This window comes from Ooceraea biroi, chromosome 6 (assembly GCF_003672135.1).
Source record: "Ooceraea biroi isolate clonal line C1 chromosome 6, Obir_v5.4, whole genome shotgun sequence".
In the NCBI taxonomy this organism is placed as follows: domain Eukaryota; kingdom Metazoa; phylum Arthropoda; class Insecta; order Hymenoptera; family Formicidae; genus Ooceraea; species Ooceraea biroi.
This window is the reverse complement of record NC_039511.1, coordinates 1,464,715-1,492,331: the sequence shown is the minus strand read 5'-3', so window position 1 is coordinate 1,492,331 and position 27,617 is coordinate 1,464,715. Positions and strand designations below refer to the sequence as shown.

Sequence of the window (27,617 nt, the reverse complement as noted above, 5' to 3'; positions counted from 1 at the left end):
TCTGCGCCCGTTGCGTTCCGACGCGCCGTAATGCAGCTCGTAACGCTCGGACGGGCGAGCGGGCTCCGCCAGGATGAAAAAGAAGGAACAAAAAAGGAACGGAGGAAGGGAAAATTCGTCCGCGGCTACCGACGATGAATACGGGATAAGCACACGCGGACGTCATACTTTTCTCGATACGACGCACCTGGTCACGAAGCCGTCACCTATCGCGGTGGTTGCTGTAGAAGAGAGAAAGAGAATTCTTTTTTTTCTATACGCCCGGCGAGCGCGTGAAATTTCTGTAGGAGCGAGTACTTGGCGGGACTACTGATTTCCATAATATTATTACACGTTCGTACACTCGTGCCAAAAAATTTGCATACCGGCACTCGGTACGCGGCGCCACTGAAAGAGGCCGAAATAAAAAGGTTTTGGTTTCCACAATTCCGCTCTAATCGCGTTTTCGTGTCCTCCGCGATTCTGCCGAACGGCGACATGAGCTTTCTCGTGAAATATTTATCGTTTTTTCCTCGCGCCGCATCGCTAGGCACTTATGCCGCTCTCGATACGGCGCGGCGCGATGTGGCGTAGCGAGGCGATATTCGATTTTCCAGAGGGATTTGGGAAAGGAACGAAAGCGGCGAGCGAATAAATTGTGTCAAATTCTTCTCTCTATTAAAAATTTCATATATTTCCATGCTATCTTACATTAATATCGACTTAGCGTACGACGTACAGTAATAATATTACAATTATATTAAACATGCTAATCTTCATTGATATAATACTATGTAGCATTCAAAATTAATACCTCTCACAGAGAAATGTTATAAAACGGTATACATCCAATATATTTACATGATCCCGTTGTAAGATTGCAGTTGTGTTTTGCTAGACGCCTCACCATCTTGTCATTGCATTTAAAAAATAAATCGGAAAACATGTAAACTTATACTCTTTTTCTCTCTCTCTCTCTCTCTCTCGCAATCGAATATAATCTCACGTGGATTAAGTACTTCCAGGACGTAGACGTGTCTCGAAAGTGGAGACGTATAATAAACGTATCATAAAAGATTTTTCACCATTTATGACATATCAGCGCATCCAAAAGAAATATTAAGACCGCGAAACCTGCAAAATGTAAATTCTCGTTCTTGTTCCTTGCTTTCGCTTCCCCCCTTCTAAAAAAAAGTTCCGAGACCGAATAGCTGTTATATCAAGTTTCACGAGTATTCGCGTCTCCTTGCGCCAGCCGCCACTTCGTGGCCGACCGAGTGCGAAGAGGAGTGTACGGTTTCTCGATTCTCCGCATCCCACGCGTTTCCCCAGTTAGTCCTTTGGGCATTCAGGCACGTTGAAGACCGCAGAGACCCCGACGCGATCATCTGCATCGTCGAATGGCTAATTCGTCCGCAACTGGTAGTCGCCGTTCTGCGTGATGTAACGTACCCACGGTAGCGCCTGGTAGCCGCTCTTCTCGATGATTTTCAAATAACGCACTTGGATGCCGGACGTGGTAAAGTACGGTATCTCGAATTTCACCTGTATGGGTGGCTTCCCTTCGACGTCCTCGCCGACGACCGAGGGCAGGCCGAAGTGCGCCCGCATGAGGTACTCCTTGCCGCCAGGGAACGATTTGATGATCCACGTGATAGCACTCTGCTCAGGTGAATACTTGACGCTGCCGATCGTCGTCTTGAATTTGGGCGAGTCGGCGTCGTTCGGCACCGGGATCACGATCTCCACGTTGTTCGCGGTGGAGCGCCGCTTGAACTGCGACCGCGCCTTGATCATATATTCGACGCGGCTGTGCGCGTGCCGCTCGATCACGGACTCGATCCAGATCAGCGGTTTCACGTGCGTGTTCAGCCGATACGACATCAGCTCGAACTCGCCGTCCGGCGGGATGAACGAGATCGTACGGTCGTTCTCGAAGCGGGACAGCCTGACGCACTGGTGGAACTTGACATCCTCCAACTCGACGGATTTCGACTTGCCGCGGCCCGTAGACTCGAACAACACCTTATCATTGAGACCCAGACGCAGTTCCGGCATCCCCGACAGGTAAACCCGCATCTTTATGGCACCGACGATCTCCGAGCTCAGGACGTTCCCGTTGGCGTTCGCCAGCAGGTTCACGGACTCTATAACGTCGAGGAAGACCTCGTTCTTGCGATACTTGATGCCCTCTGAGCGCCACGATACGGCGTTGGTCACGGCCATGGGGATCCTAGGTTGTATCTCCAGCTTGTGGCCCTCCTGGGTAATGTACTCTTGTAGGATCTTGCTGTCGGTGGTCTGGGGATAGCCAAAGTCCAGCAGCTCATCCAGCAGTTCATAAATGACGACGAAGTTGTCGCGTATGCTTTCTTCCTCCAGTTCCTTGAAATACTCTTGCATGATGTGCACGACTTTGTGCAAAAATACGAATACCAGTGATATGTTGGCGTTCTTCTTGGTGGTAGACACGATGTACAGGTTGTTATACTTGATGTACGCGTACGTACACTCGGGAGTCTGGATGATGGGCGTGAGATTGCCTTCTTCCTCGCGTTCCATCACCAGCGGCATGAATTTCTCGATGACGCCGGTCTCGATGTCGCCGCGGTAGTTTCGCGAGATCAACACCTTGCCCTTCACGTCCAGGATGTATATCGCCGACGTCGACATCTTGTCTCGAGCTGCAGGCAAACGGAAAGACGGGGGGAGATTAATGGTGTGTTGTTCGTACCCCCAGGCTCACGCAGAAAATACGGACGACTGTACGTGACATTCTCCTCGCGCAAATTTATCACGAAAGACGGATCGTCACTGCCGCAACGGTCGGAACGATCGAACGCAGCTGATATTACCCGAACGTCTAGGTTAGGATCGCCGAAGTGAACATTTACGAGGCACGAGCGATCGTTTACGGGAATACTAACTCGCATTGTGCCCAGAAATTACTCTATTTACGATTGTGAAGACTGAGCAGTGTTAGGTTAGATAGTACAAGGAAATCTCAAGTCGCCGATGACGTTGACATTGACGTTCAACGTGTGTCGAATCAATGTAAATTGCTTGGAAACATCGAAGAAACGTTGATATTTACCTTGATGCACGATGCCCGCGAACTGATTCCTCGATGCGGCCTTGCGTATCGTTTACATCTACTGGATTTCTGTAAAATTGCCGCGATAGACGACAAAAGTGAACCCACCACCTTGCGCCTCCGGACTGCCACTGTGGACCGACGTGAAGTTGCTCGCGAGGCGCGCGTCACGCGCATGCGTGGACGGCTAACTTCACGCGACATATCGACCGCGAGTACCGCGACGCGGCGTTCGAACGTTCGTAAAACGAAGACGCGCTCATCGATGTACTTTATAATTAAAATATTATGAATTTTTACTTGCAACGGGAGGCTACGAAGAAATGTGGTGAGTATTAATATCACATCATGTGCGAGTGCACAGAATAATAATGAAACTTTAAGTATCTACACACAGTAGATGGAGAGAGAGAGACATAAAATAATGATGAAGGTTAAGTGATAGTTTGCCCAGACTCGTTTCGCATCAAACACGATATTTTATAGGTTGTTTTCTCTAAAGTAAATTATTTTTTTTCGTTACTTTCACGATTTCACAGATTAACATTCCAAGCTTACACAATGTGAAAAATATTTTCGTTTCTTTTCAATTACGGCTATGTTGAATTCTCCGAATATTTAGAAAATTTTTAACGGAAAAACAAGATAACATTATGTTGCATATTCTTCATCCGTGGATGCCGATTTATTCGGATGCGGCTAGAAATATTAAATATTATAAAATCGCGCATAATGCAACAACGGATAATATAAATCCCATCTGAAGCATTTTAATCTGTACTCCGTGTTTCACGAAACATTAAATCCTACTTGAAGCCGTTTCGCAGAAAGCGCGCTGTATCTCTAGCAAAGTAGCGCCTTCCGACATTAAGATTCTATGCAACTGGAAGTCATTTAATCTCGCCGGAAGATTTCAGCGCCGGCCACTCCACGGTGGAGGAACGATAGCACGCGCTGCAGGATATTCCGTTCCGAGTTTGAAAACACAGAAAATAAAGCCCGAGACTATTGCAAGGCAAATTCGACGAACAAGAATGGCGTGCTTTCTCCCCTGAAAGTGCAGTATCTTTGCAGTATCACGCTTATTATGCAAACTGCTTAACATCGAAACAATATAGATCAATGAACGACTGTAAGGACCGATTGTGCCTTTAATCAACCGGCTTTTAATGCGTCACAAAAGCGAGTTAATTAAATCAGGCTCCACTTTCCTCTCTCATCTGAATTTAATATACTTCAGTACCGCGCGAGACCTATCGATTCGAGACCCGTCGCCGTTAATTCAACACTAAAATTAAGACTTCACGGCGACGCAAATTTCCCTTGGCGAATTTCAATATTTCTCAAGACCGTAAACAACCGACAACATCCGCTTTGCTAGCGCGCGCTCCGCTGTGCTATCGATTTTCTAGCGTTGCCGAATATGCCGATAGACGACGCGATGGTATCGGCCGCATTAAACCGACTGCAAATACACGTCGATGGTGATTGCAGGCTTGCAGAGTCTGCTGAAATAAAACGTTGCCACACGTCTCCCTCCGTAAAGCTCCGACACGCGCGACACATCACATGCCGCGTAACATAAAAGCTCATCGACAGAATGCAAGCCACTGCAGTTTCATAAACTATTGACAAATCCCTCTTTTACTACTTTCCCTCTGTCTCTCCGCCCCTTTTATTCCTTTTTTCTTCATTGTTTAAACATGAGAGCGCGAGCCAGAGGTACTCACGAAAGCGAATCGTGCTGAAAAACGATGCACAAAGGGAGCATTATGTTCGCATTGGTTTCGCGTAATCGATGCGGGTCGCGATCGATTTGTCACGAATCGTAATTGAAGGGCCGCGGATTCGCGGTGCTGTTTTACGGTGCGCGCCCGGCCTGGCGTTAAAACGCGATTTGCACTCCGCGAGTAAAAGCCCCCCCCCCCGGTCCTCGTCTAATCGATTTAACGTTTATAACAGGCATCAAAAGGCGCACTTTCAGCCGCCGTCACCGAAAATCACCGCTGCACCCGTTCAACTGTTCACAAGCGATCGCACCGGCTGTGTTATCTGCGGTCAGCGTGACGTACCCCCATTAGATATTCCGATCGTGCTTATTTTCGCTCGTGGAGAGAAGACCCGACTGGCCAGAGTCCACTTCGCGGTTTCGTAGTTTGACTTTAGGGCACTCAAAAGGGCGATGACCAGGCAGTCAGCTCTTTACGCTGGCCGTTACATCAAGCGCGCGCAAATCGTGCCTATTTGGAGAACGGTAACATTCGAACGTAATCAAGGGCTCCCCTTTACGTTAGATTCACCGTCATGCACGTGTATAAAAAATGCAAGGTAAAACAAAACGGGAAACTGACGCGTTGTACATATTTATGTACAGCGTACTGCGATCACGAGAGAAACACGAGCGAGCCCGTCCGTTTTATCTCGCTCAGGTGGTGCGATTTTATTAGCGACGATCAGCGATGATTCCATACACGCTCCAATAGTTCCGCCACAATTAGACGTACTCTGCGAGATACGAAATGCGATGTACACAGTGACAAATGTAAGAATGGAAGATTTCCGTGCCGTGGGCTGCATTTAAATCTTCCGCGCGGGGCAGAAGGATGATGAGATTACAATATTCCGGAGCAGTTTTTCCGCGGCGGATGAATTTTAATCGCGCTGATTGAGATTCGCACCGTAATTTATATCGCGAAAAATCACGATGATATTTCCACGGGTTCCAAGCGATCATGCCTGTGAAATAGGGGGGGCCCATCCCACTCTAATGAATATATTAACGAGCGATGGTGTCCGTGCGTTCGCGCGTGTCATCGAGCTCACCCCGGTTATTTTAACATAAAATATTGAACAGACACAGATCCGGGGGCCGCGGTGCCAATCGTGTGCATCCAGATGTGTTTGCTTGATAAACATTTCCCCGGTATTTAGGAAAACAGGCTTGGCAACTTGGCGCAAGTGTCCCCTCGTCGAATCTCTGATTTCCTATTTTCAATTGAATTTCAACTCGCCGCGAGAGAAGCCGCTGCGTCCCTGATAAATGTTTCATACCGATCTCTGACCGCACATATACCCGCATCAGCCCGAATATTGCTACATATAGTATGCGTGTGTCTCTGTATGTGCGTGTGGTTTCCTATCGAACGCGCGCTCGTTGAAAGTAATAGGACGCGTCGAGCCATAAATTATCTTTCGTGCACACAACCACAGCACACCGCACGCACACACACATGCAGCGTGCACAGTGGTCATATTTTTATCAAAATTTTATAGTATTAATACAACGTCACTGAAACGTTATCGAAACTATACGCGCTATTTTTTTACAAATCTGCCTAACATTGATATCATATCTACATATTACTCAGGCATTTTTTACTCTCATTCTCACTAACGATTCTCTCTTTCGAGGAGCTGGCAGCACTTACCATCCGTGAATTAATCATGAGCTTGAGAATCATTCGTCGCGCACGGCTTATGTAACACATCCGAGCGAGCGGAGCGTGCCGACCGTGCGAATATTTACCAGCGAGCACGATCCGGCCGCACCTGAATCGCGTACTGTTTGCGGCAAATTCCACGAGAGATTCCATTGTAATTGAACGAAGCTGACTCGATTGTAAAGTCAAATCATCGGCAGGTGGAGAGATAGGGAATTCTTCCTTCTCCTCGCGAGCGGTAGCGTTCCCCTTCTTCCGCGCTCGTTCTTCCGGTTTCGTAATTCCGCTTCCCCTCGCCCCTTTCTCGTCTCTCTCGTATGTTCGATATGCTGAATCGAAGTACCGAGGACGATGGCGTCTATACTCGCACCACATTCAATCCTCGAGACCTTTCGAGGGAAACTTTTGCTCTGAGAAATTCACCAAGTCCCAAGCGAGGTGCTCGCGCAAATTACTGCACGCTGTTAAGGAGCGGCAAGTTCGACAGGATCTTGAAAAATGGAGCTGCATGCAACTTCAGAGCGCGATTGTAAGAAAGGCAAACCTACGTGTCACAACACGATGCTATAATTAAACGATAAGAAAGGCAAAAGAGTGCGCAAGATGTTACGTTGAGACTTACAGAATAATCCCTGTTACGGGGATAAAATTGATTATCTCCTATCGCCAAGAGACAAAGAATTAATAGATTATAGATATTAATCTATACGTCATCTGTAGCAAAATGAAGTAAACGTACGAATAACGATAACTCTTTCACCAGCTTGAAGACTAGCTAGCCAGATCGCTAGCAGACTTGAAAAATGATACGAGGACCGGAACGTCACCGGTACCAAGCCGAGCTTCGTCGATATCGGTTTCTTTCGCTCTCGATTCTCGCGGATGAAACGTCAGACCGAAGATAAAGTGGCACCGGTTGCGGAAAGTTTCGAAGTCCTGTACGGTTACATTACAACGTCAATTCCTAGAACCGCTTCCCCGCGGGAAAACGGCGGCGTGCGCGCTATATCGCGGGGGAGGCGGAAGTCCAGAGGGTGGAGGGCGAAAGTTAGAGCCGCCCGGGGGATCGAGGTACCGAGCGATAATTGAGGCTTTAATTGAATTAGCCCCGGTTCCATTCCAGAACGACTGAAAGTCTCACGCGTCGCTCGTTGCTCGCGCGATAACCGAATTGACCCGCGTCGCCGTCCGATCTAATCGCGATCGTATCGATCATCCCTCGCGCGCCGAGATTTCATTAGGATCGATATCGCTCTATCAATTAAATCCGTTAGGCGAGATGCATAATGGATTAAGCAAACGCACGTGAGTCCGATAGCGATTGAACTCACACACACACTCTCTCTCTCTCTTTCTCTCCGTCTTCGAAGGATCTTTCTCTCCCCCTCACCCCTCGTAATTGAAATGATAACTCTTACGACACGAAATGGATTCTCACATGCGATAGCGATAGCTTAGCGCAAGAAAAGCAACGCGAATCGCGGTATCATAATGGGGTGGAGGTCGAGAGTGGCGCAGAGCATCGATTTGCGAAGAATAAACGGGAATAAGGAACTTTATCTCGTATTTCTGCCCGACTTGGAAAGTTCCGAATATCAAAGTTATAATTTATCGTAAGAACTTGGGGCCTCCTCGGTACACGACTACCGTATCTGTTATCATTGTCAATTTTTCGTCTTGGTAAAGCGGCTTGTCGATGTTGCACGTACATACGTATGTACACACGCGATGTGACACAACTGCCAAAAGATATCGTACATTTTTCGTCCTACTCGTTGCCATCTATTTACGTTAAATAAATCATATTACGTAATAACCCGCCGAGTTATATATAACGTACGGCACACTGACATACATATACACGCGCACACAACGCGGAAATGCATCCACTCGCCTCGAGTAAATGGATTTACTTAAAAGTTTAATGATACAAGCAATAATTTATTCAAGCAAACTAGCGCAGCGGAAATCCATTAAAACATTCATAATAAAATCTGATATGAAATGATATCACATTAGTAATTATTATTAAACAATAATTTCTTTTATTATACAAAATAATATAATCTGAGGATACATCAGCAGAACCGAGGTACCGCCAAAGAGCCAAAATTACATTAAACGTAATTACGTAATTTTGCGAGTAGATTAATCTCTCTTCCTACTCGCAACTGAACGCGCTACAAAAATCAATTACGCTAATAATCTTGCAACGCATTTTTCAATCTGTTTCCCTCTGCAACGCCGACCATCACGGATGAGAAGAACACCGTGTCGATTATCCGGGATAATGCAATTGCCATTAAAAATTCAAATGAGTCGTCGACGACGACGTCGTTAGCGAGCGAGAAAGTTCGCGGAGCGATCCTGCGCCGTTAGCCCTAAGCGGAAACGCAACGCGCGGAGAGAATCGGCGGACGAAAGGAGATTGAAACCAGAGTGGGAAAGGGTTGATCAGCGAGATGTCCTGCGGGGAGGAAAGTTTCTCGGTGCAATCAGTGCCTCGCTATCTCCACCCTTCCGCAATCCTTCACCCCTTGAAGCCATCCTTGCTTCGTTGTCATCAACCACCTCGTTGCTGTAGCGATGCTGTGGCGCTTCTCCTTCATCCCATTGCTCGACAACGCGACACTCAAGATAATGCGGTTGCTTGCGACCATAGGGTTTATCCCTCATCTTCGAGTCGAGTTCTCCGGTGTTTTTAGCGGTCGAACTCGCGCGAGAGCTTCCGAGTCGACAATTAACGCGCAAGATTGATGTAATTTTGATCAGGCGGAAAGTAGTTATTATTGTCATTTTGCAAGTCTGGAATGACATGCTTGATCATTAATGCGATTGTCGAGAACGTGCTCCAATATCTAATTATTGTGTTTTCTATTTCAAGCGCTCGTCAGATTCTAATCGGTATTACGTTTCTCCGCAATCGGAGGAGGTAATGAGACAAATTGGAAATTGATCTGCATAACCCGTCGCGTGTTCCCCAGTGTGCAATTTAATAATTGTACCGGTATTTAGTTTGAGGTTCAAGGAGAAATTCGGATTCAATTATCGCCGCGATTTCGACTACGTGGTGGAATCCGATTTATTTAATGGCCGAGCGGAGCGTTGCGTCGATCGCGCGGTGGGATTAATTAATAAAGTGATTGATTCGGTTAAATGCATTAATCGCACTGTGCACTCGCGCGACCAAACTGGCGGATTCCATAAATTCGGAAACTGCCGATCGACCGGATCGCGTCGGTCCGTCGCGCCGGACGGGGATTCGTGCCGCAAAACCGGACGCGGTAGCGAATGGATCAACGATTTTTAAAAAGTGATGAATGGCGATCCCGCCCGACGTTGTTCGCGTTGATAAGCCTATTGTTATAATTGCGTGCGTAAACAAAAGGGCGTTCTTGCAGCTAATGGTTGCGAGTAAAAATTGTAAGCTGCATCGCAAAACGCATTTGCAGGATCCTGATAACGAATCACAAGTGTCCGCTGCACGCTGAATCGCTACCATTATCGATCCGTCGATGACGTTTGAAGCAATTTTAATTCGTATTTCGCCACTCTGAACGAACCTGAGAGAACTTCTGTCAGGCAAGATAAAACGGCGAGTTCTGCGGATATCTCGTTATATCGAATTCTCGTTTGCTTACAGAGCCCGAGCCCAGTTCCCGACAGGCTCCTTGCCTTCAAGCTCGCAAACATCGCCGCGCGCTGGTGGAGGCCGGCCGTCTCCCAACTTTCTTATTCAAGATGTTTTGAGAGCAATTTAACTTGGACTCCGGCCGAAGGGTGCCAGAGAGTGTCAGAGAGCCTGGAAGGCACGAGGAAAGCGGAGAGGCAAGAGAGGGAACAAGAAATAAGGAGGCACGGCAGGGAGACGGCTGCGAGCCGCGAGTAATGCGGAAATTCGCCAGGGCAGCTCGCTTCCTGGTGGAGTTGTCCAGTACGCCCGAGTGGGATTAGGCTTGTCGGTCGCAGAAGAAGATCAGACACGTGCGTCAATTCGGATACGCCCAACTGGCTGGCCCGACGATCGACAACTGGTTGCGGCTGTCCACCGAAGACCAGGGTCGCTGTACGGATTATGCTGGTGGCATCGCTGCAGGTGGCCGCCAGCAAATGCTGTCATGCCGCTGCCGTGCCAGCTGGCGGCCCGAAGCTGGCCGCTGGTCTCGACACGGACCCAGATCAGACCCGGTCGCTGTTGCCCGAGCGTAGGACTCGCGCTGCTGATCGCTCTGCTAATAATCCTGACCGGCCGGAGCCGCGCGGCCTCGTCTCTGGCTGCGACCCGCTACGCCTCGCGCATCGTCGAGACGAAGAGCGGACAGATACGTGGAATACTTCAGGTACGTATCGATTCTTCTTGCTCTACTCCCCGAGAGGGAATCATGAGGATAGGAAGAGCAGGGGGAGGAAGAGAATGAGATATCGAGCGATGAAGTGTTTTCTCTTCCTCCGCTGCGGATCTGGATTTGGATACTCTGGACAGGTGGAGAACGACAGAGTCCACTCGGACACGGATTCGGCACGTTGTAAATGGCGATGCGTGATTCGCGGATCGGCCCGTCGTTTCTCCCTCGACAGTAGGTATTACGCGGTACGTCGCGCTTGTCCTCGTGCGGTGCAGCGAGATGGGAGAGATTTATGGTCGGATTGATCACGCGGAATTCGCCTCTCCGCGCCGCTCGAGAGCGTTGTCGATTATTCCCTGATAACAGTCGTTATAAATAACGGTACTTTTTTGCGATGCTAATCAGGATCCTTCAGTTTGCGGAGGGTATACGTCTCTCGTGGGGAAAGTCTCGTTGCTCCATCGTTTGCGTGTTACACGTCTCGATAAATCGCCGATAAAATAGAGTTTACGGCAGTACTTTACGGGAATCGATTGGCCAGCTTCCTGTACAGCTGGATTCTTCCTGTTTGTAGAGGCAATGCGGTGGTTACGATAGTGTATATGATGACACGGATATTTGGGCAGCGTATGTACAGGACGGGATAATATCTTGGACACGAATTAATCGCGAGCTGCAATGCATGCGCGAGCTGCGAATCAATTTTGGTCAAAAGCTGTACCTATGCACGCATCCAGTTACATATCCTGTTAACTAATGCCGAAATAATAATTATGGTGATACTGGTGCACTTTGCGTTGACAATAGTATCGTCCGCGAGCGTATTAATATTCATTTTAACAATTTGCTTGTTTGTTTGCACGCCGATGTATACCGATGTGTTCGAGTGATGTGCGTCATCAATCAAATCAATAGATATCGCGGGTAATCGATGTACAATAGTGACGTCAATAATATTAATAACGCGCGAGAGATTAAAAGGAATTCGCGCATGGCGAAAAACAATTTTTGCGAAAAATCTAAAATTTTTATTCACGTGCAACTCGCGCTAGTCTCGTGGAGTATTTGCGCCAGTATATGCACGCGAAACAGAGAGAAACAGAAATAAGAGTCCCGCCTAATGTTCTCGCATTAACATTCCAAGGAACATTGGCTCGCCGACGCATTAATCTCGCGCGATTTCAATTATTTCCGCTCCATTGTCTTTCCACCATCTTAAATTTGACCGCCTCGCCTGTATATTCTTCTCCCCGTTTCCCACCCTCTCCCTCGCATCCCGTCTATTTCTCTTTTTTCTTTCTCCCGTTGTTTCCCTTCTTCCGTCCAATCTAACTCGTCCTTCTCTCAGGGTACCCAACACCTCTCGCTTTTTTTCTTCCTTCTCGTTGCCCACCGACGTGCTCTTTCATTAAATGCGTTACTGTCCTCTCTCCTGCTATCACTCCCGCAAACTTCGCAGACCTTTCCCTCCCCCAGAACGGCGTCAGTCACCCCTCCACTGCCGTCCCTTTAACTTATTACCGCACCTAAATCTTGCCGTCGACCCGACGTTGAAACTTCCCTTTACCTCCTAAGTATCTTTACTCGACCGATAGCTCTCATATCTCTTTGCGCTTTTTTTCCCGCCGCGTAACTATGTAGCGTTCTAATTAACCAAGAATACGCGTTCCGCTCTCGTTAGCTTTTCCGTTCCGTGTTTTCTCGGCTATACATCGTCTTCAAAGAGAACGCCACAAGACCGTTTTCGCCCAACAGAATCCCGTGAATGCATGCAATATAAACGAGCTGCCGACTCGAGAGAGCGAACGTGCGCGTCCGAAATTTTCACGATCGTGGAATTGGAACAATTAGATCTGAAATGATGCAGCGCAGGAAAATCCTCTCCGTGTCTATCTCCCGATACACGTACAGCCACATACACGTACATCCGTGCGTCATCCGGAGCGGAAACTAAAAAGCGACCCGATATCTCGATATCTCGAAGCACCGAAGCGACAGCAAAATTTTTCCAGGAGACAATCCGCTGGCAGCTCGTCTATCGGAGCCGAAGCGTTTTCACAATACCGATCAGTCAGAGTGGGCGAGGCCGATTTGACATTTACTGCGGCATTCGCTACGCCGGATGGTAGACATCAATTACGTCTAATAGATATTCATATCGACAAGAGGCGGATCGATGGACAGTCCCGATGATATCCCTCCCCGTTGTCTGCCTGTCTACCGTAACTCGCTCGCAATTCGAGCCGATGAATTTTGTCCGGTTTAAAGTATCTGCGAGCGGGATACCGCCGCACCGGTCAACCACCCTCCGCACCGTGGCTTTGCACTGTCGAAAATAAATTCGCAGCCTCAGGGAGAGAGGGGAGATGGAAGAAGAGCGACGGGGATCGGGGGACTCGGCCAATTTGACGCTCCGATATCAATTCACGCGGAATCGCCCGGCAGCTGTCCGACAATAACGCGCGACGTGGAAGTAAGCTTTCATCTGCTTCCTCTTTCTCTCTTTCCCTTACTCGCTCGATCTCTCTTCCGCTCTCTCTTTTCCCCCTGCGTTTTATTTAACTTACTGACGCTTGGTATTTACGCGCAGCGCAACGTCACGCTCGAAATTACAAATCGTCCTCTGAAATCGACATTGCGCCCGTCGAAAAGGGCTAGCAGTCGCGTCAAACTCGAATCCGAATTGTTCCCGAGTCTGGAATTTCGACTCTGCGTGGCGCCGCGCGTCGAATAAGACGTGCACGTTGAACCCCGCGGAATATTCTGTCATCATGAGATGCCTCGTGAAATATCTCTGGAGAATTTTTCAACTCATTAACCGCCGGCAGCTGACGACAGTCCGCTCGCACGATCCGCTTTTTGACCGAAGCAAATCTTGCCATATTATATACCTCGCGCCACCCTCGGGGGTGGTCCCGCCGTCTCATTTTTCGCACAGCGCGTGTACATAGACGCGTGGCCACCCCCGTCGTCGTGAAAAAGATGCGCGCGGATTACGTGCACAAACGCGCTCGCACGGCGCGCATCCCTTTAACGCCGTCGCCGCGATTGAAACATCCGTGCGGGATCAGACGCGGGGCAGACAGAGGAGCCATCGCTTTGGCGGGAATTGCGGCGGATCCGTAATTTACCGGCCTTTTTTCGCCCGGCCGGTCCCCGGGCGGATGGATGGATAACGAGAAAACTTTTTCGCTCAGGACGCCCCGTGGCCTTTACATTACGTCGTAACGTGCTCCGCACAACTCACGGCGGTCTCGGGATCCGCTTTTTTTCCCGTTTTTATTTTTTTTACTTTTTTCACCCTTTGCTCTGAACCTGCCGCGTTCCGCGCGATCGAGCGTTTTCTCGCCGAAGGAAAACATCGCTCCGTCGAACGCGCTCGTGGCTACGAGGATCGCGATCTTTCCCCCAACACTCCCCGTCGCGATGTATTACAATGTAAGCGGAGAAACGTTTTGCATATTGCCATCCGGGCCTCCCTGAGGAACCTCACGAATCTCGATCGCCGATCTCGTATGAATCTCGCATGAATCCTACGCGATCGATTATCATTACGATCGCGGCCACGTCCTGCCGCCCGCTGGGACGTACGTTCGTCTATTATTGTACACGGGATATATGTAAGCGTGTGTAGATATATATATGTAACGATAACGAGATATACCGACGTCCGCAGTATTTATTAACCTCGTTGTAAAATAGAGTTCCGCGGATATTGAATTTTGTATGCACGTGGAATACGCGGTGAGATCTGGGTCAATTCGATTCGGGTAGCGGCTTTATCGAAGGTACGCCGCCATCTTTCTTGAGATTCACGGGGCGTAATTCGGACGTTAAACGCGTGCTCGGCTCTTCCGACGACGGAAGTACCGGCCTTCCGCCTATTTATCCCACTTCCGGCGTGAAGGACTGTTCCCGCCGATGGCAGAATCGCGCTAATCACTCTCGCGTTTTCACGAGGAAGAGACGCGAAAAAAGGAATTATTTATAGGTGCACGTTATCATAGCGGTTATCGCGAATGGCGCTTCCGGTGTTTTAAGCGCATACGTTCAGAAGCCAGCGATATCCCTCTTTTCCTCTCCCCCGCCTCCATTGCCACGGAATTTTCATTTTCGTCAGCCGTGTCCGCGTTCGCCATCGGTCCGACTGGCATTGCAAATGCATCAATGTATGCCCTTACCGCGTCCGTCAATTTGCCTTTGTACCCGGGGAATCTTCCTCTCTCCCTCTCTCTCTTTCGTGCTCTTTCTCTCTCTCCCTCCGCGTTTCTCTTTCTCTCTTTCCCTCATCATTTCGCTGGAATTTCAATCCTTCAGATACTTTTCCGACGACGAGAGAGGCGACAATCTGGCTTTTCCTTTGCGCGATGGCTCTTGCGAGCATCTTGCTTGGCAAAACGCCCGCTCTCTTTACTACCCCGTGTCACTCGTGCTAAATTCCCATTGGATCGTAATCGACGGCCGTAATCGGCGATCGTAATCGTCCCGGCCAAATGCGACTTTGCCGGACATTTGTTGCCGCGTGGGTCTTTACGTTTCTTTACGTTCGCGAACGCGATCCCTCGTTTGTTAATGGTCGCTTTTACGGGATGAGACGGGGAAGGACTCGCCGCAAAACAGTCGTTCCGCGCGACTGCGAAACTTACGATTAGTGAGCTTTGAGGCTTAATAAATTTCTCTTACATTTATGTGCCGTATAATTCATTGAAACGCATCGCCACCAGCAGAAGCTTCCGTGAGACCGTTATTGGCCGCTCCGGTCGTTTGTGCGTCGTGTGCGCGCGCGCGCGCGGGGGGTGCACGATGACGTAAATCCTCCGTATCTTCGCCATTTTTCCGCTCGACTTCCTTTGTCGCGCACATAATTTATTGTACCCGTGAATTTTCGTAATTTATCGCGCTGCGCTTAAATCACCTCCGGAACATTTTTGCAACAAACTGTATAATTATTAACGCGCGCGCGCGCGTGAATGGGCGGGCGGGCGCGTCTGCATTCCGGTATTCAACTTGATAAGGACTGTATAATTATTTTCCCAACTCCAGGATCTCCCCCTCCAAGCTCTTCCGGCAAAAGCACTCTCTCTAAAGCATCGGGTACATTTCAATTCGGCGATTACATTAGCGCGCGTTGAGCTTTTTTCCGTCGCGCGTTCCATCGCGTTGTAATCCCGACGAAAAATTTCAAACGGTAATTTCCGCCGCTAATTAATGCGAAACTCCTATCTGCCCGGCATCACAATTAAAACGTGTGTGCGTGCGCGAATATGCAAAAACTGCAAATAGCATTAATTCGCCCCGCTTTAGGGCACGTTACGCGCCTGTCCTTCACCCGCGTTGTTACATCCGTAATTCATGACGTAACCGAATTTATTTCGCCGGTTATGTCACCTCCCGCGCGCGCGCGGGGCTAATGAATATTGCGCTCACGAGAAATGCAGGCGATCCCTTTAGGGTAACAATTGTCGCGGAACGCACGAACATATGCAAATTGCCGAGCGCAGCGTTGACGTAGCGCGCGCATAACCGAGATAATAAATCATTAAACCGCCGCAATTGCGCCGTCTTTAAATAAACAACACCCGCACCACCGTATCGTCGCGCCCGTAAATTTCTGCACTCGTTTAACGTACCGTGTGTCCGGCAACACGCGACCCGGTGCACATATCGAACACGTACATCTAGCAACGCGCGTTCCCCTTATTAACGCGCACTTCGAATGCATTTTGCGCGCGGCGTCGCGACGCTGCGCGTCGTTATCCACTAAATGCCCTTCCCGTCCACACGTGCCCCGGCAAACGCTGGTCCATCAATTTCACTTTGTATCCGGTGAAGGGATTTCGAAACGACTCTCCATCTCGTTACATCCTTCCCTTCATGGCGTGCTGTCCCGCGCGCCACCCTCAAACGAGAAAAGAAAACGGACGATTTTACCTTCGCCCTCCGGAACTGTTCAGTCCGCTCTAGGGATACTTCACGAAGCCCTCGTGCCCATTCTCGTTGATCTCGAGAGAGGGATATTACGGAGGAGCAATAATTGCAACATCAACCCTCCATTGTAAACGGAGAACGCGCTCCGCGAATTTTTCGATGCACGCTGGCGAGCGAATTATTTTTCGACGATTCTCTCAACAATCATCCCTGGAAGTCCATTATTTTCAGCGAATCCGATCGAGCGCGCTTATACCAACCCTCGCGCGCAAAAAGTTTTCCCCGCAAATAATGAGAATTACGATCACGTCTGCGGGCGACTGATTTCGAAATAAAATTCCTTCCCTGCTCCACGCCGGGAGATTATAATAATTCACCGTTACATAGTCCGCCCACGAATCGTTCCGCGTTCCTGCACCCGCATCCCCCGTCGAGCGCGTCCAAAAGGAGCACGGACGGGGGCAATAATCTGGCCATAAGTCTCATCCCATTGCACAGATAAGATTATTGCATTACTATTACTCGAACTGGAGAACGGCGTCGATTGAAAACGCAGAAGGGGAAGGGGAGGGTGAGGACCGAGCCGAGATTCGAAACATGGGGCGGTATTAATTTTCGATATTATTCGGCGTTTTTAATCAAACGTGCGGATTTATAAATGGTCCTACTCCATCATCGGTGCATTGAACAAACCTTTTTGATACGAGCTTGGTGGCCGATAAATCCGGAATCTCGCAGTCGGCGGGTTTGTCCCACGGTATACAAGTGCCATGGGATAATAGCGCGCCATCGAAACCGGCGCGCGAGCTAATTGACCGATATTCTAAAATGTTAGCGCAGCTCTTGTGCGCGATCGCGTGATACTTCGTTATCCCAAATTGGCCCACTTAATGGACACGCTAACGTCATTGAAGTTGCACGGGGTGTTACCCGTTTCAAAGGTTAACGTGCGTTAATATTCATGGAGAAACATTATTATTCCCAGAGACGTAATTATTCTCATAGACAGGTTCACCGCAAGATCCGGAGGCTCCATTGAATCAGCGCGTGTGCAAACCGATCCAATGTAATGTTTAGATTTTACCAGACCTGGACAAACACACACACACATACATATATACCCGCAACAAATTATGCCACTTTGGCGATTACATTAAAGGATTCTCTGTGTCCTTTACGGTGGTTGAAATGGTCTAATGGAGAACTGTTGACGACGTCAAACGGACCTTCGCATGAACCGCGGGATTAATATCTCGGATTTTCTCACCCCTCAACCTATTTATCCCGATTATACTCGTGTTCGTGCTCCAATTCGCGAACAGCTGTGCCGCGATGCATTTGCTCGTTCTCGAGTGCATTATGCGCCGCGCTGAGAGCCTCGCGTCTAACGCGTGTAAACGTACAGTCACGTGCCGAAGTGCGCTATGCTGCTGAAGGGACTCCGGGGTAAATCCGCCTCCGGTGGACGGAAGTGATTTCACGAGGAACGACCGGGCGGTAAAAGCGACGAGAGAACCGCTCTCGTGCTCGTAACGCCGTCCTCGCGCGGATCTTTTCAATGGCGCTCCTTTCGTCGGGAATGAAACACGCGCCCGTGTGTTTCCATTTTCTCGCGATCTCGCTAAACCCCCGCGTACGATAATGGGAATTTATTTCCAACTACGTGATAGAGCTTGCCGGGGGAATACGAAAATGAACGCGGCGATCGTGAAATAACAAGCTGCGCCATGAACCGGGACGAACGTGCTCGTACATACGGAATTTCGGAATTGCTCTTCTCTTTCTCTCTTTTTTTTTCTTTCTCTCTCTTGCTCACTTCCCCTCGTTTCCTCTTTCCCTCTGCCACCCTCTTTCACTCGAATTCACGTTTCGTTTTGTAAATCTTATTTTTTCCGACCGCAACGTCCGATTGCGCATATCTGTGCACGTATCGTGCGGGATATTTTTCATTTCGAGAGTCAATTACGATATCGCCGGAACAAAATTCGCAAACTCACTGAGCGAAATTAATATTTCATCTCATGTCATCGCCATCATCCCCCTGGGATTTTATGGGCATTTCGATAAGCGCCGATTGTTATCGGCAGTTGCATGACGCGCATTTAATTTTTAATGCAATCCGAGATGTCGATTCGGATAACTCTCATCTTCGCGTCGCTCCTTCGCTCGCCCCTGTCTCTGTCACACTGGATTCCCTTTCGCGCCTCCTGACGCGAACAGATGATGCTTTTTTTTCATCGTTTCTCCAACGAAGACACGGCGCCTCGGGACGTTAATAGAAATTTCTAATTTCCAGCACGAGTCGTCGTAGGACGGCCATTTCGATGGGCGGCCCTTTCCCACTTGCGCTCGGAGGTGCAATTAACGTCGGCGCGCGGCAAACGGGATTTACCGATTCCTCCGACATAATTGCTTCCAAGATACGACCAAACGTCAATTTTTTCCCGCTGGATTATGTTGCGAGTAATTGACTTGAACTCGAGATGGATTAGTTCCTCGCCTCTTTAAAATAAATAAACCTTGCGACGAGAGCGAATGATTAATCTGATCCCATAATCGTGTTACATAAACCCAAGGAAAATCGCTAATCACTTTCTCCCTCATTATCATCCCTTTCTTTCACATTCCCAGTTATCCCCGATGCATCAAAGCTTTGTTGACTTCAACGTTCTTCTCGATCATCGAGACATTTTCAGCAAGAGATTTTTACACGGCGTTTTTAATCACCGACTGGTTTAAGGGCGGTTCGTGCATCGCCGAGAAGACGTGCCTTTCTGCTCGAGGGTGAACCGAGAGCATCTCACGAATCACTCGCACGTTGCGCTTCCGGCGCAACGTGCAGGAGATGAAATGGATATTGGATGCAAGCAAGAGAGAGGGAGAGAGAGAGGAAGAGAGACAGAGGGAGCCGAGCCTGTCTAGCTCCGACTGTCTGTTTCCGTTTCACCCCGAGACGAGATCTGTGTGCGCAGAGCGTAGAGTGATATATCGCAGATAGATACGTTGCACTGTGCTGCGTAGATCTCGAGATCCACTTGCACACGGATGTCGAATAACCGCCGAGAAGAAGACAAGAATTGTGTTTATCAATTTCGCGACGTTGCTCCTGGACGCCGATGGAATCGGTAAGCACAAGGCGGATACGTCGGGCATCCTATTGATTCTTCGGATGCGCGACATCGGCGAAGTCGACAGCCGCACAGCGGTAAAATCCAGCACGTGATAAAATATAGACATCAGCATCTGAGGACAATTCTGGAATCGATTACGTGCGCCGCCCGTTACCGACGCCACCGGCTCCCGGCATCGTGGAATTGACAAACGCAGACATTCATGCCGGAGTATTCGTAGTCGTATGCCGTCCGCGAGTCGATAAAACCGCGACTCGATAAAAGCCCAGATGAAACCTGCATTTTCCGTGTATACCTGGCAGACTCCGCAAACCTCCTCGGAATCCGGTAGAATAAAATCCAATAAGAGAGCGGGGTGAACGCACGGCGTTGCAAGTAACGTATCTGCCAGGGAGAATGCCCGTCCCGCGTTCGCAATCCCGGCAATTAACGAAAGCGGATTCATCCCCGCGGTAGTCAGTACTGAACCCTGAAGGCAATCACGCCCGGGAAAATCCGCCGGCGGCGGAAGAAAGCCAGTTCGGTGCGGATATTAAAACCCTGTCGTGACGTTCCCGTTGCAGGAGCTGAACAGCCGGCATCTCGACCCCGTGGAGGTGTTCCGCGGTATACCCTACGCCGCACCCCCGCTGGGCGAGTTAAGGTTCCGACCCCCGATCTCGCCGATACCCTGGAACGGCGTCAAGCTGGCGGACACGTTCGGCGCGGTGTGCCCGCAGAATTACCCGGATCTCACCAATGACACCGCCGCGCTCTTGCAGATGCCGCTCGGCAGGAACCAGCAGCTAAAGAAGATGATTGCCTTCCTGGCGAATCAGAGCGAGGACTGCCTCTTTCTCAATCTGTACATACCCGGGAGCGGTAAGTGGATGTAGCTATATAAATATAATATACAGGGAGGCATCTAAAACAGGCCACCTGAATATCTCGGCTGTTATTGGTGATAGAAAAAAATGTGTCAGACCAAACTTGCATGGTTTCGAGGGACACATAATTTGTTTTAAATAGTTTTTTATTAGGTGGACGTGTAGAGGTCATATGAAGGTCAACTTCGTTTTTTCAAATGGTATGATATGGTTTTTTACGTACCATCTAGTAGAGCGTTTGAAGATGCGCATATTGATCTACGGGTCAAAATCATTCAAGGTCACTGAAGGCTAAAATTTCTAAGTGCTAGAACTTTTTCATGTCTGAGTTTACGGTATTTTCAATAGCAGAGAACTCTAGGCAATATAAACAATAATGATATCATCAACTCAGAACTCCTCAGAAGAAAAAAATTGTAAACTCGAGAACTTTTTCATTTCTGAATTTACGGTATTTTCAATAGCAGAGAACTCTAGGCAATATAAAAAATAATGATAACAACAACTCAGAACTTCGCGGAAAAAGAAAAACTTTCTAAGGACTAGAACTTTTTCATTTCTGAGTTTACAGTATTTTTAATAGCAGAGAACTCTAGGCAATATAAAGTAAATTATTTTCCCTTGCAGTTTCCCTTCAGTGACCTTGAATGATTTTGACCCGTAGATCAATGTGCGCATCTTCAAACGCTCTACTAGATGGTACGTAAAAAAATATATCATACCATTTGAAAAAACGAAGTTGACCTTCATATGACCTCTACGCGTCCACCTAATAAAAAACTATTTAGAACAAATTATGTGTCCCTCGAAACCATGCAAGTTTGGTCTGACACATTGTTTTCTATCACTAATAACAGCCGAGATATTCAGGTGGCCTGTTTTAGGTGCCTCACCCTGTACATAAATATAAATATATAAATCTAATATTATTTAATCACTATCGCGTTGGGCGAACGACGTAATTTTGGAAAGACATTTCGAGAGACTCCTGTCGATCCACTTCCTCGCGATGCTTGGCAATGCGATATTAATAATTAAATTTTTGTCGGCGGAATGATACCTCTGACAGAATGCTGATCCTCTTCCGGAAGAGGAGAGCAAGGTCGCGCGATAAATATCATCTTAAAAGGCTCTATGAAAATTACGTTTCTATTGTTGCCGAAGGTACCCCGCCGGTAACGCAAAGTTTCCTCGAGTTCTAACGGAGTAAAAGGGATAATAAGTTTTAATGAAGGTCTTTATTCCTCGGGAAGATAGTAAAGCTACTCCACATCCAGTTAATGAAAGTTCAACCTTTGCTACCTGCATAAATAATTTATTTCTCGCATCTTATCACTTACTTGAGCGGCGAGCGGTGCTCGCGATGTTCGCAGCTCGATATTATCAATTCTCGATTAGTTCTTCCTTCAAGAGGAGCGTCAACGTGCAGGCGCGAGCATCAAGCTCCGAGCAAAGTTTTCGAAAAAAGCCCCGTCATAAATAATTAACGTAAATAATTCCACGTCGTGGGGCAGCGACGGAGAAGCTTGCAATCTCATTATCGGCTTTACATCCGAAGATCCATGATCGATGATTGCGTGGCCGCAAAAATTACCGGCGTGCTGGCGTGAAGTTTCAGTGAGCGACGACGGTAACCCGGCCACCGAAATTCTCAACTGCATTATCTATCGGAGCCGACAATTTATGCGCCCGTGTAGTATTATTACACGGCGCAAGTTGCTTCCTAAAGTAATTAGTCCTAAAGTAATTAGTACCTTTATACCGGGGTAGCTCCCTGGGCGCAGCCGCGCCGCATGCGTTACATCGCACGTAGCGCGCTCGCGATGAAAGATAGACGCGAATTTGCAACGTAAAGCGGCCGCCTCGGTCGGGCTAAATTAAAAAGAGAGAAACCGGGGAATCGCGCGAGGAATCCCACGTGGGACGCGGCAAATGGGACGCGGAACTCGAAATAAGAAGTCGTTGAAGAGGAAGAGAACGACGCTCGGTCGGATTTTCGTCAGGCAGCAAGCTAGACGCGATCACGGGGGCGAATCGAGGGTAAACGAATTCCTCGGGAACTTGAATCTCGAAACCGAGAAGTCGATGAAAGTGACACGTGTGTCGTGACACGCGTTTTCTTGTGCCACCGTCTGCTCGGACGGATCATCTCGGTGACGATTAAAGCGCGATTAACATGCACCAGAAGGACCGCTTGATATGCGATCGAGCACACGCCGTGACGTGCGACTATCGATCGGCGCCGGTAATCGGAGAAGACGTGCTCGCAACATCGCGTCGAGTGCGCCTGTCGGGAAGATCGATACTAATTGGGCGAGTTTTACGAGTTAGAGGATAATCAAAGTAAGATCGCGTGCGCGAGCGCACTATTGAATCACTAACGCTACTACGATGATTGCGAGCGGAGCACGTAACTTGCCAGCGCAGAGCCACCCCCCTCACCCCCTGCCACGGTGCGACGGTCTAGGACGATATTCAACCAGACGTGTAATCCGATGTAGCATAAATCGTGTAACGGGCAAACGCTAATTAGTCGCGAAGGGAACCGTATCGCATCTACCCACGATTTATTAATTGCCAATTACTGGAACGATTGTCGCGAATCCGCGATTGTTCAATGTGACTCATTAATTGACGCGTTCGATCGAAGGATGGCTGACAGTAATGTCGCGTGAAGATTGTTTAGAAGGGAGACGCGCTAAATCCGAGGAGTTTGTAAGCACGAGAAAAGATAGAGACTACCGAGAACCCGGCAGACGCATGGAAATCTATAAAAAGCACCGTTGAATCCCACGGCCTTGTTAAGACGAGCCTTCCGCTTTAATTTATCCCTATCCCGCGCTTACGCGGCGTAAAATTTTACATCCGTCGTAAAAGTCGAGCATTTAAGAAAGAAACAGGAGGAAGCGGAAAGAGAGATATCCGTTACATCGGGGCGATTTCCAAACGTAAGGCGAGGCGTTTACGACGGGGAACGGCATAACGCACGCGGATCCGCGCGGCCGCGCGCGATGCGTTTCGGACGAATCCGCGATCGCGTAAACCGCGCGATCGCGCGAGATGCGTTTTCCACTCCGTTCGGCTTCCCCTTTTTTATCGCTCCCAAAAAAACGCCACTGCGACTAAATAAAATTGCCGACCTCGAGCAACGGCTTCCCCCAAATCGATCGATGCGAATTCACGGCCACGTACGCGGAGTTACTTGATAAAAGCGCACCGTCGCATCCGTTTTCCTCGAGAACAAATTACACCCTTTGACGCGTCGCGCGGTTTTCCGTCCGCTGCCTTACGTGTGACGAATCGCGATGCGCGTCTCTCGCGACGTCTCGCGACGATATCGCGACGAGCCCTCTTCCCCGAACTCAGGAATCCTTAATGCGAATCGCAAGATGCAATTAGTCGTCTTAATTACATGAGCACGGCACAAATAACGGGAATCTCTAAGCGGGATTTAAAGGGTTAGGGGTGGGGGAGAAAAGATATTATTTTATATTTGTGGAGCGAAAACTCGCCCGCGATTCAACAACAAGTTCTCACCGCGCTTGAGAGAACTATGATACCGATGTTAACGCAGATGTTAACGGATAGCTAAAATTCATCAGGTGTTTCACGCAGGACAGGCTACTCTCGAGCGCGAAGCAGCGTAGCAGAAATAAAAGCACGACACAATGCGATGCAATTGTGAATTGTAAATGCAACAGTGGGAACGCGGCAGCAGGTTAAATTCCATTTACGAATTCCATTTGCAAAGCTGCAAAAATTCGTTTGCGCGCGGACACGCCGATTAAAACTTGCCAGACGCGGACTTGCCGGGCTGTCCCGCGTTTTACGACTCCGCCGGGGAGGATAAAGCGGGGGCCGGGAGCATAATGCCCACGTAAGCGATAATGTCGTGCTGGGTATTACGAGGAAGCTGGATCTGTCAATGGGAGGTTTATACGGATAAGAGGTTTATTCGCGGAAGAAAATGGAAGAGCTGCACGCCGGGGTGCCGTACTACCGCCCGATTACTGTCGCTGAGCTTCCGCTGCTTTCAGGATCCCGTGGACTGGAAGCGCCGTACGCGGTGATGGTGTACGTGCACGGTGAAAGTTTCGAATGGGGATCGGGTAACTTGTACGATGGATCGGTCCTGGCGAGCGCCGGCCACGTCATAGTGATCACGCTCAACTACCGTCTCGGCATCTTAGGTACGTGCCGGCTTTTAATCAACCACCCCCGCATGCCCGAAAGCATTTTCATTAAGCGCACCCCTTGACGCGATACTCGCCACAAGCACCAGCAGAGGAATCCCGAGTGTCTTCATTCATTGGTTGCTTATTTTTGATTATTGATTTCCATTTATTTCGACTTTTCTATTCTCTTTAGTTGCATTTCATGCATGATGTTCGAGTGCTCGAATTTTGATTAGATACTGTATGGAGTGTTCTGCATGGCGAGAGAGACACGATTATTACGACTCGTAACAAATTCTCTCGTGAAAGTAAATTAACGCGAAAGTATCATTAACTACCTGGCTATACTCCGAAATGGAGAGAACGAGAGCGAGAGAGGAGAGATATTCCACGGAACCATTTACATATTAAAGTCAATATTGATATTTCGAAGATTCAAGTGCATCTCTCTGTCGGTGCTCTCTGCGAATATACTGAAGTCCGAAAATGTCAGTTCTGTCTATTTACTTGTCAAACTACCTTGGATTATGACTTAATAGTGTAACGAACATTTGCATGCTCCACTTAACTATAGTATCTCAGAGTCAAGAAATGTTAAATCGGATCTTCTCGCGTGTGTCACGTAATGTACTCACTTCCTCTATCCCTCTCTTTCTCTCTTTCTCTCTCTGTTTCTCGCGAATCCTTACTCTGGACACTCGAAATTTACTCTACATCATAAATTGCGGCGGTGCACTTGCCTAGCCGAATTTACGAAGGAGATTTAATCGACAACGCCGCCGCGTTCATTCTCATTCTCGCCGCGCGAGAACGAGAGGAACGCAATAAAGTTGGGAGAGGATATTATATTCAGGACGAGACGATATCCGCGCGAGAACGTTGACTCGCGAACGGTTTGGCGTGCTTCCAGGATTCTTGAGGACTCGTCCGTTCCCCGACCGAACCAATGGATCCGGCGGGAATCTGGCTTTGAAAGATATCACGATGGGGTTGCGCTGGGTCCGCGAGAACATCGGCGCCTTCGGTGGAGATCCGACGCGAGTAACCCTCATGGGTCACGACACCGGAGCTGCGCTGGTGAATCTATTGCTGCTCGCACCTTACAGTAAAGGTAAGAGAAAAAAGCTTGTAAAACAGTTAGCATTAATCTTCGATTATTTAAGTATTTCATCCGCGTGTATGTGTCTCTTTAATCGGAGCGAGTGAAACGTGCGATTTCGAAATTTTTAGTTTGATTGACACATTTTAAACAGAAAGTTTCTTCTGTTTGTTAATTGGATATTTCTCGCGCTGAAAGATATGGAGAACGTGTGATATTACGTAAGCGGTATTACTTAGATGAGTAATTTTTTTGAATCGTTGAAAGAACCTCGTGGTTGCACGTGTTTAGACATTCGAATAAATTCCTCACACATTCTATGCAATTTCGAGCGATCGATGTGTACCTGTGCGCGAAGGTATATTGCGCTCGTTCCTTTCAGTGCACTATCAAACTCCCGTTGACAGCTTAATGCCGCCATTGTGCCAGGCTTAACAGTTTATCGGTCATTCTCGTCGAACAGCGCGCGCGATGGACTGTTGTAATATAAAATAAATCAACTCGATCGCGATATAAACACCGAGTGCCGAAGACAAGCAGAAATATTTGCTTGTCAAATTACTTGGACCAATATTTAACGCCATATTTAACGTATGCGGCGCATTAATAATATCACTGCATTCGCGTGTCAAAGAGAAAAAGAGAAGGAGAGAGAGAAGGGCAAAACGCAGTGAGAAATGTCCGAATCATCCAGCGAAAAATATTATACACAACACTCGGCGCAATCGAGGGGGGTAGAAGTTGTGAATTACGGATCAATTCGTCGAATGATTTCGACGAGCGCCACGGGAACAAAGTAACCTTTGGGGAGTAGAAGCGGAGACGCTATTTGCAGGACCTTCGGTAGATTAATCGTCGGGGGATTAGTTGGCAAGGTGGTCTCGTGGCAGAGACAACCGAAGGGTTGGTCCGTCCTCTCAAAAAAACATCGCCCATTGATCCGTGCCCGAGGTGACAAATTGCTGGACTCCATTTTATTCGATGAGGGGGTCGAAGCGAGACAGGCCCGTTTCTTCTACCCTTCTTTCTTTTTTTTTATCGGACAACAACGTTCTGAAATTAAACGCCTCTTTGGCTTTTGTTCTTCAGGTGGCATTAGAAAACCCCGCAGGAGCTCCTCTCGGCCGGGGGTGGACGACGAAATTGTGTAATAATAAAAATGCATGGTCGTTGGTCGGGGTGGTCGGCGCGCGGACAAAAGCGGGACGCTAAAAGCGTCGTAAATACATCGCCGTGCGATAAATCCATGCGAATGCGATTACGGCGTGATATAGTTGGATGCTAATTCCGCGCCAATCAGGCAAATTATGACTAACAGCGCGGGCGCGATTCTCCTTCCTCTCTCGGGGATTGTTCCGATACCAATACGCTTCGCATAATCGACGGTCTACATCCCTCTCCAAATTTATTCAGATCCGGCAGACTTGGATCATTGCAGACTCCATAGTTTATTCCACGCAAAATTTAATTATCGCTTCTTGTTGTACGATATTGCTCGTATATACGTAATATATGCAAACCGAAAAACCATTATCCCACGATTCTTATCGCGAAAATAC

At 48.4% G+C, this 27,617-nt stretch overlaps 2 protein-coding genes across 2 annotated transcripts in view; one reads left to right on the top strand and one right to left on the bottom strand.

The window, feature by feature from the left end:
* Nucleotides 1-27,617, top strand: part of LOC105276444 (neuroligin-4, X-linked) — a 161,856-nt gene that overhangs the window by 118,350 nt on the left and 15,889 nt on the right. Inside the window, exons 3-6 of the mRNA XM_011334050.2 lie at nt 10,157-10,853; nt 20,482-20,779; nt 24,822-24,974; nt 25,870-26,070. Of these exons, the coding sequence (XP_011332352.1) occupies nt 10,632-10,853; nt 20,482-20,779; nt 24,822-24,974; nt 25,870-26,070 (874 nt within the window). The 5' untranslated portion in view covers nt 10,157-10,631. The remainder of the gene's footprint in view (nt 1-10,156; nt 10,854-20,481; nt 20,780-24,821; nt 24,975-25,869; nt 26,071-27,617) is intronic.
* On the bottom strand, nt 651-3,206 carry LOC105276443 (AP-1 complex subunit mu-1). Its single transcript, XM_011334049.2, has 2 exons — nt 3,074-3,206; nt 651-2,663 (listed from the first exon to the last, which is right to left on the bottom strand). Exon 2 carries the CDS (start codon nt 2,650-2,652, stop codon nt 1,384-1,386), a length of 1,269 nt encoding a protein of 422 aa, XP_011332351.1. The 5' UTR covers nt 2,653-2,663; nt 3,074-3,206; the 3' UTR covers nt 651-1,383.

Bases quoted from the DNA above. Each gene is read 5' to 3' on its own strand.
- LOC105276443 (XM_011334049.2), bottom strand. From the start codon at position 2,652: ATGTCGACGTCGGCGATATACATCCTGGACGTGAAGGGCAAGGTGTTG.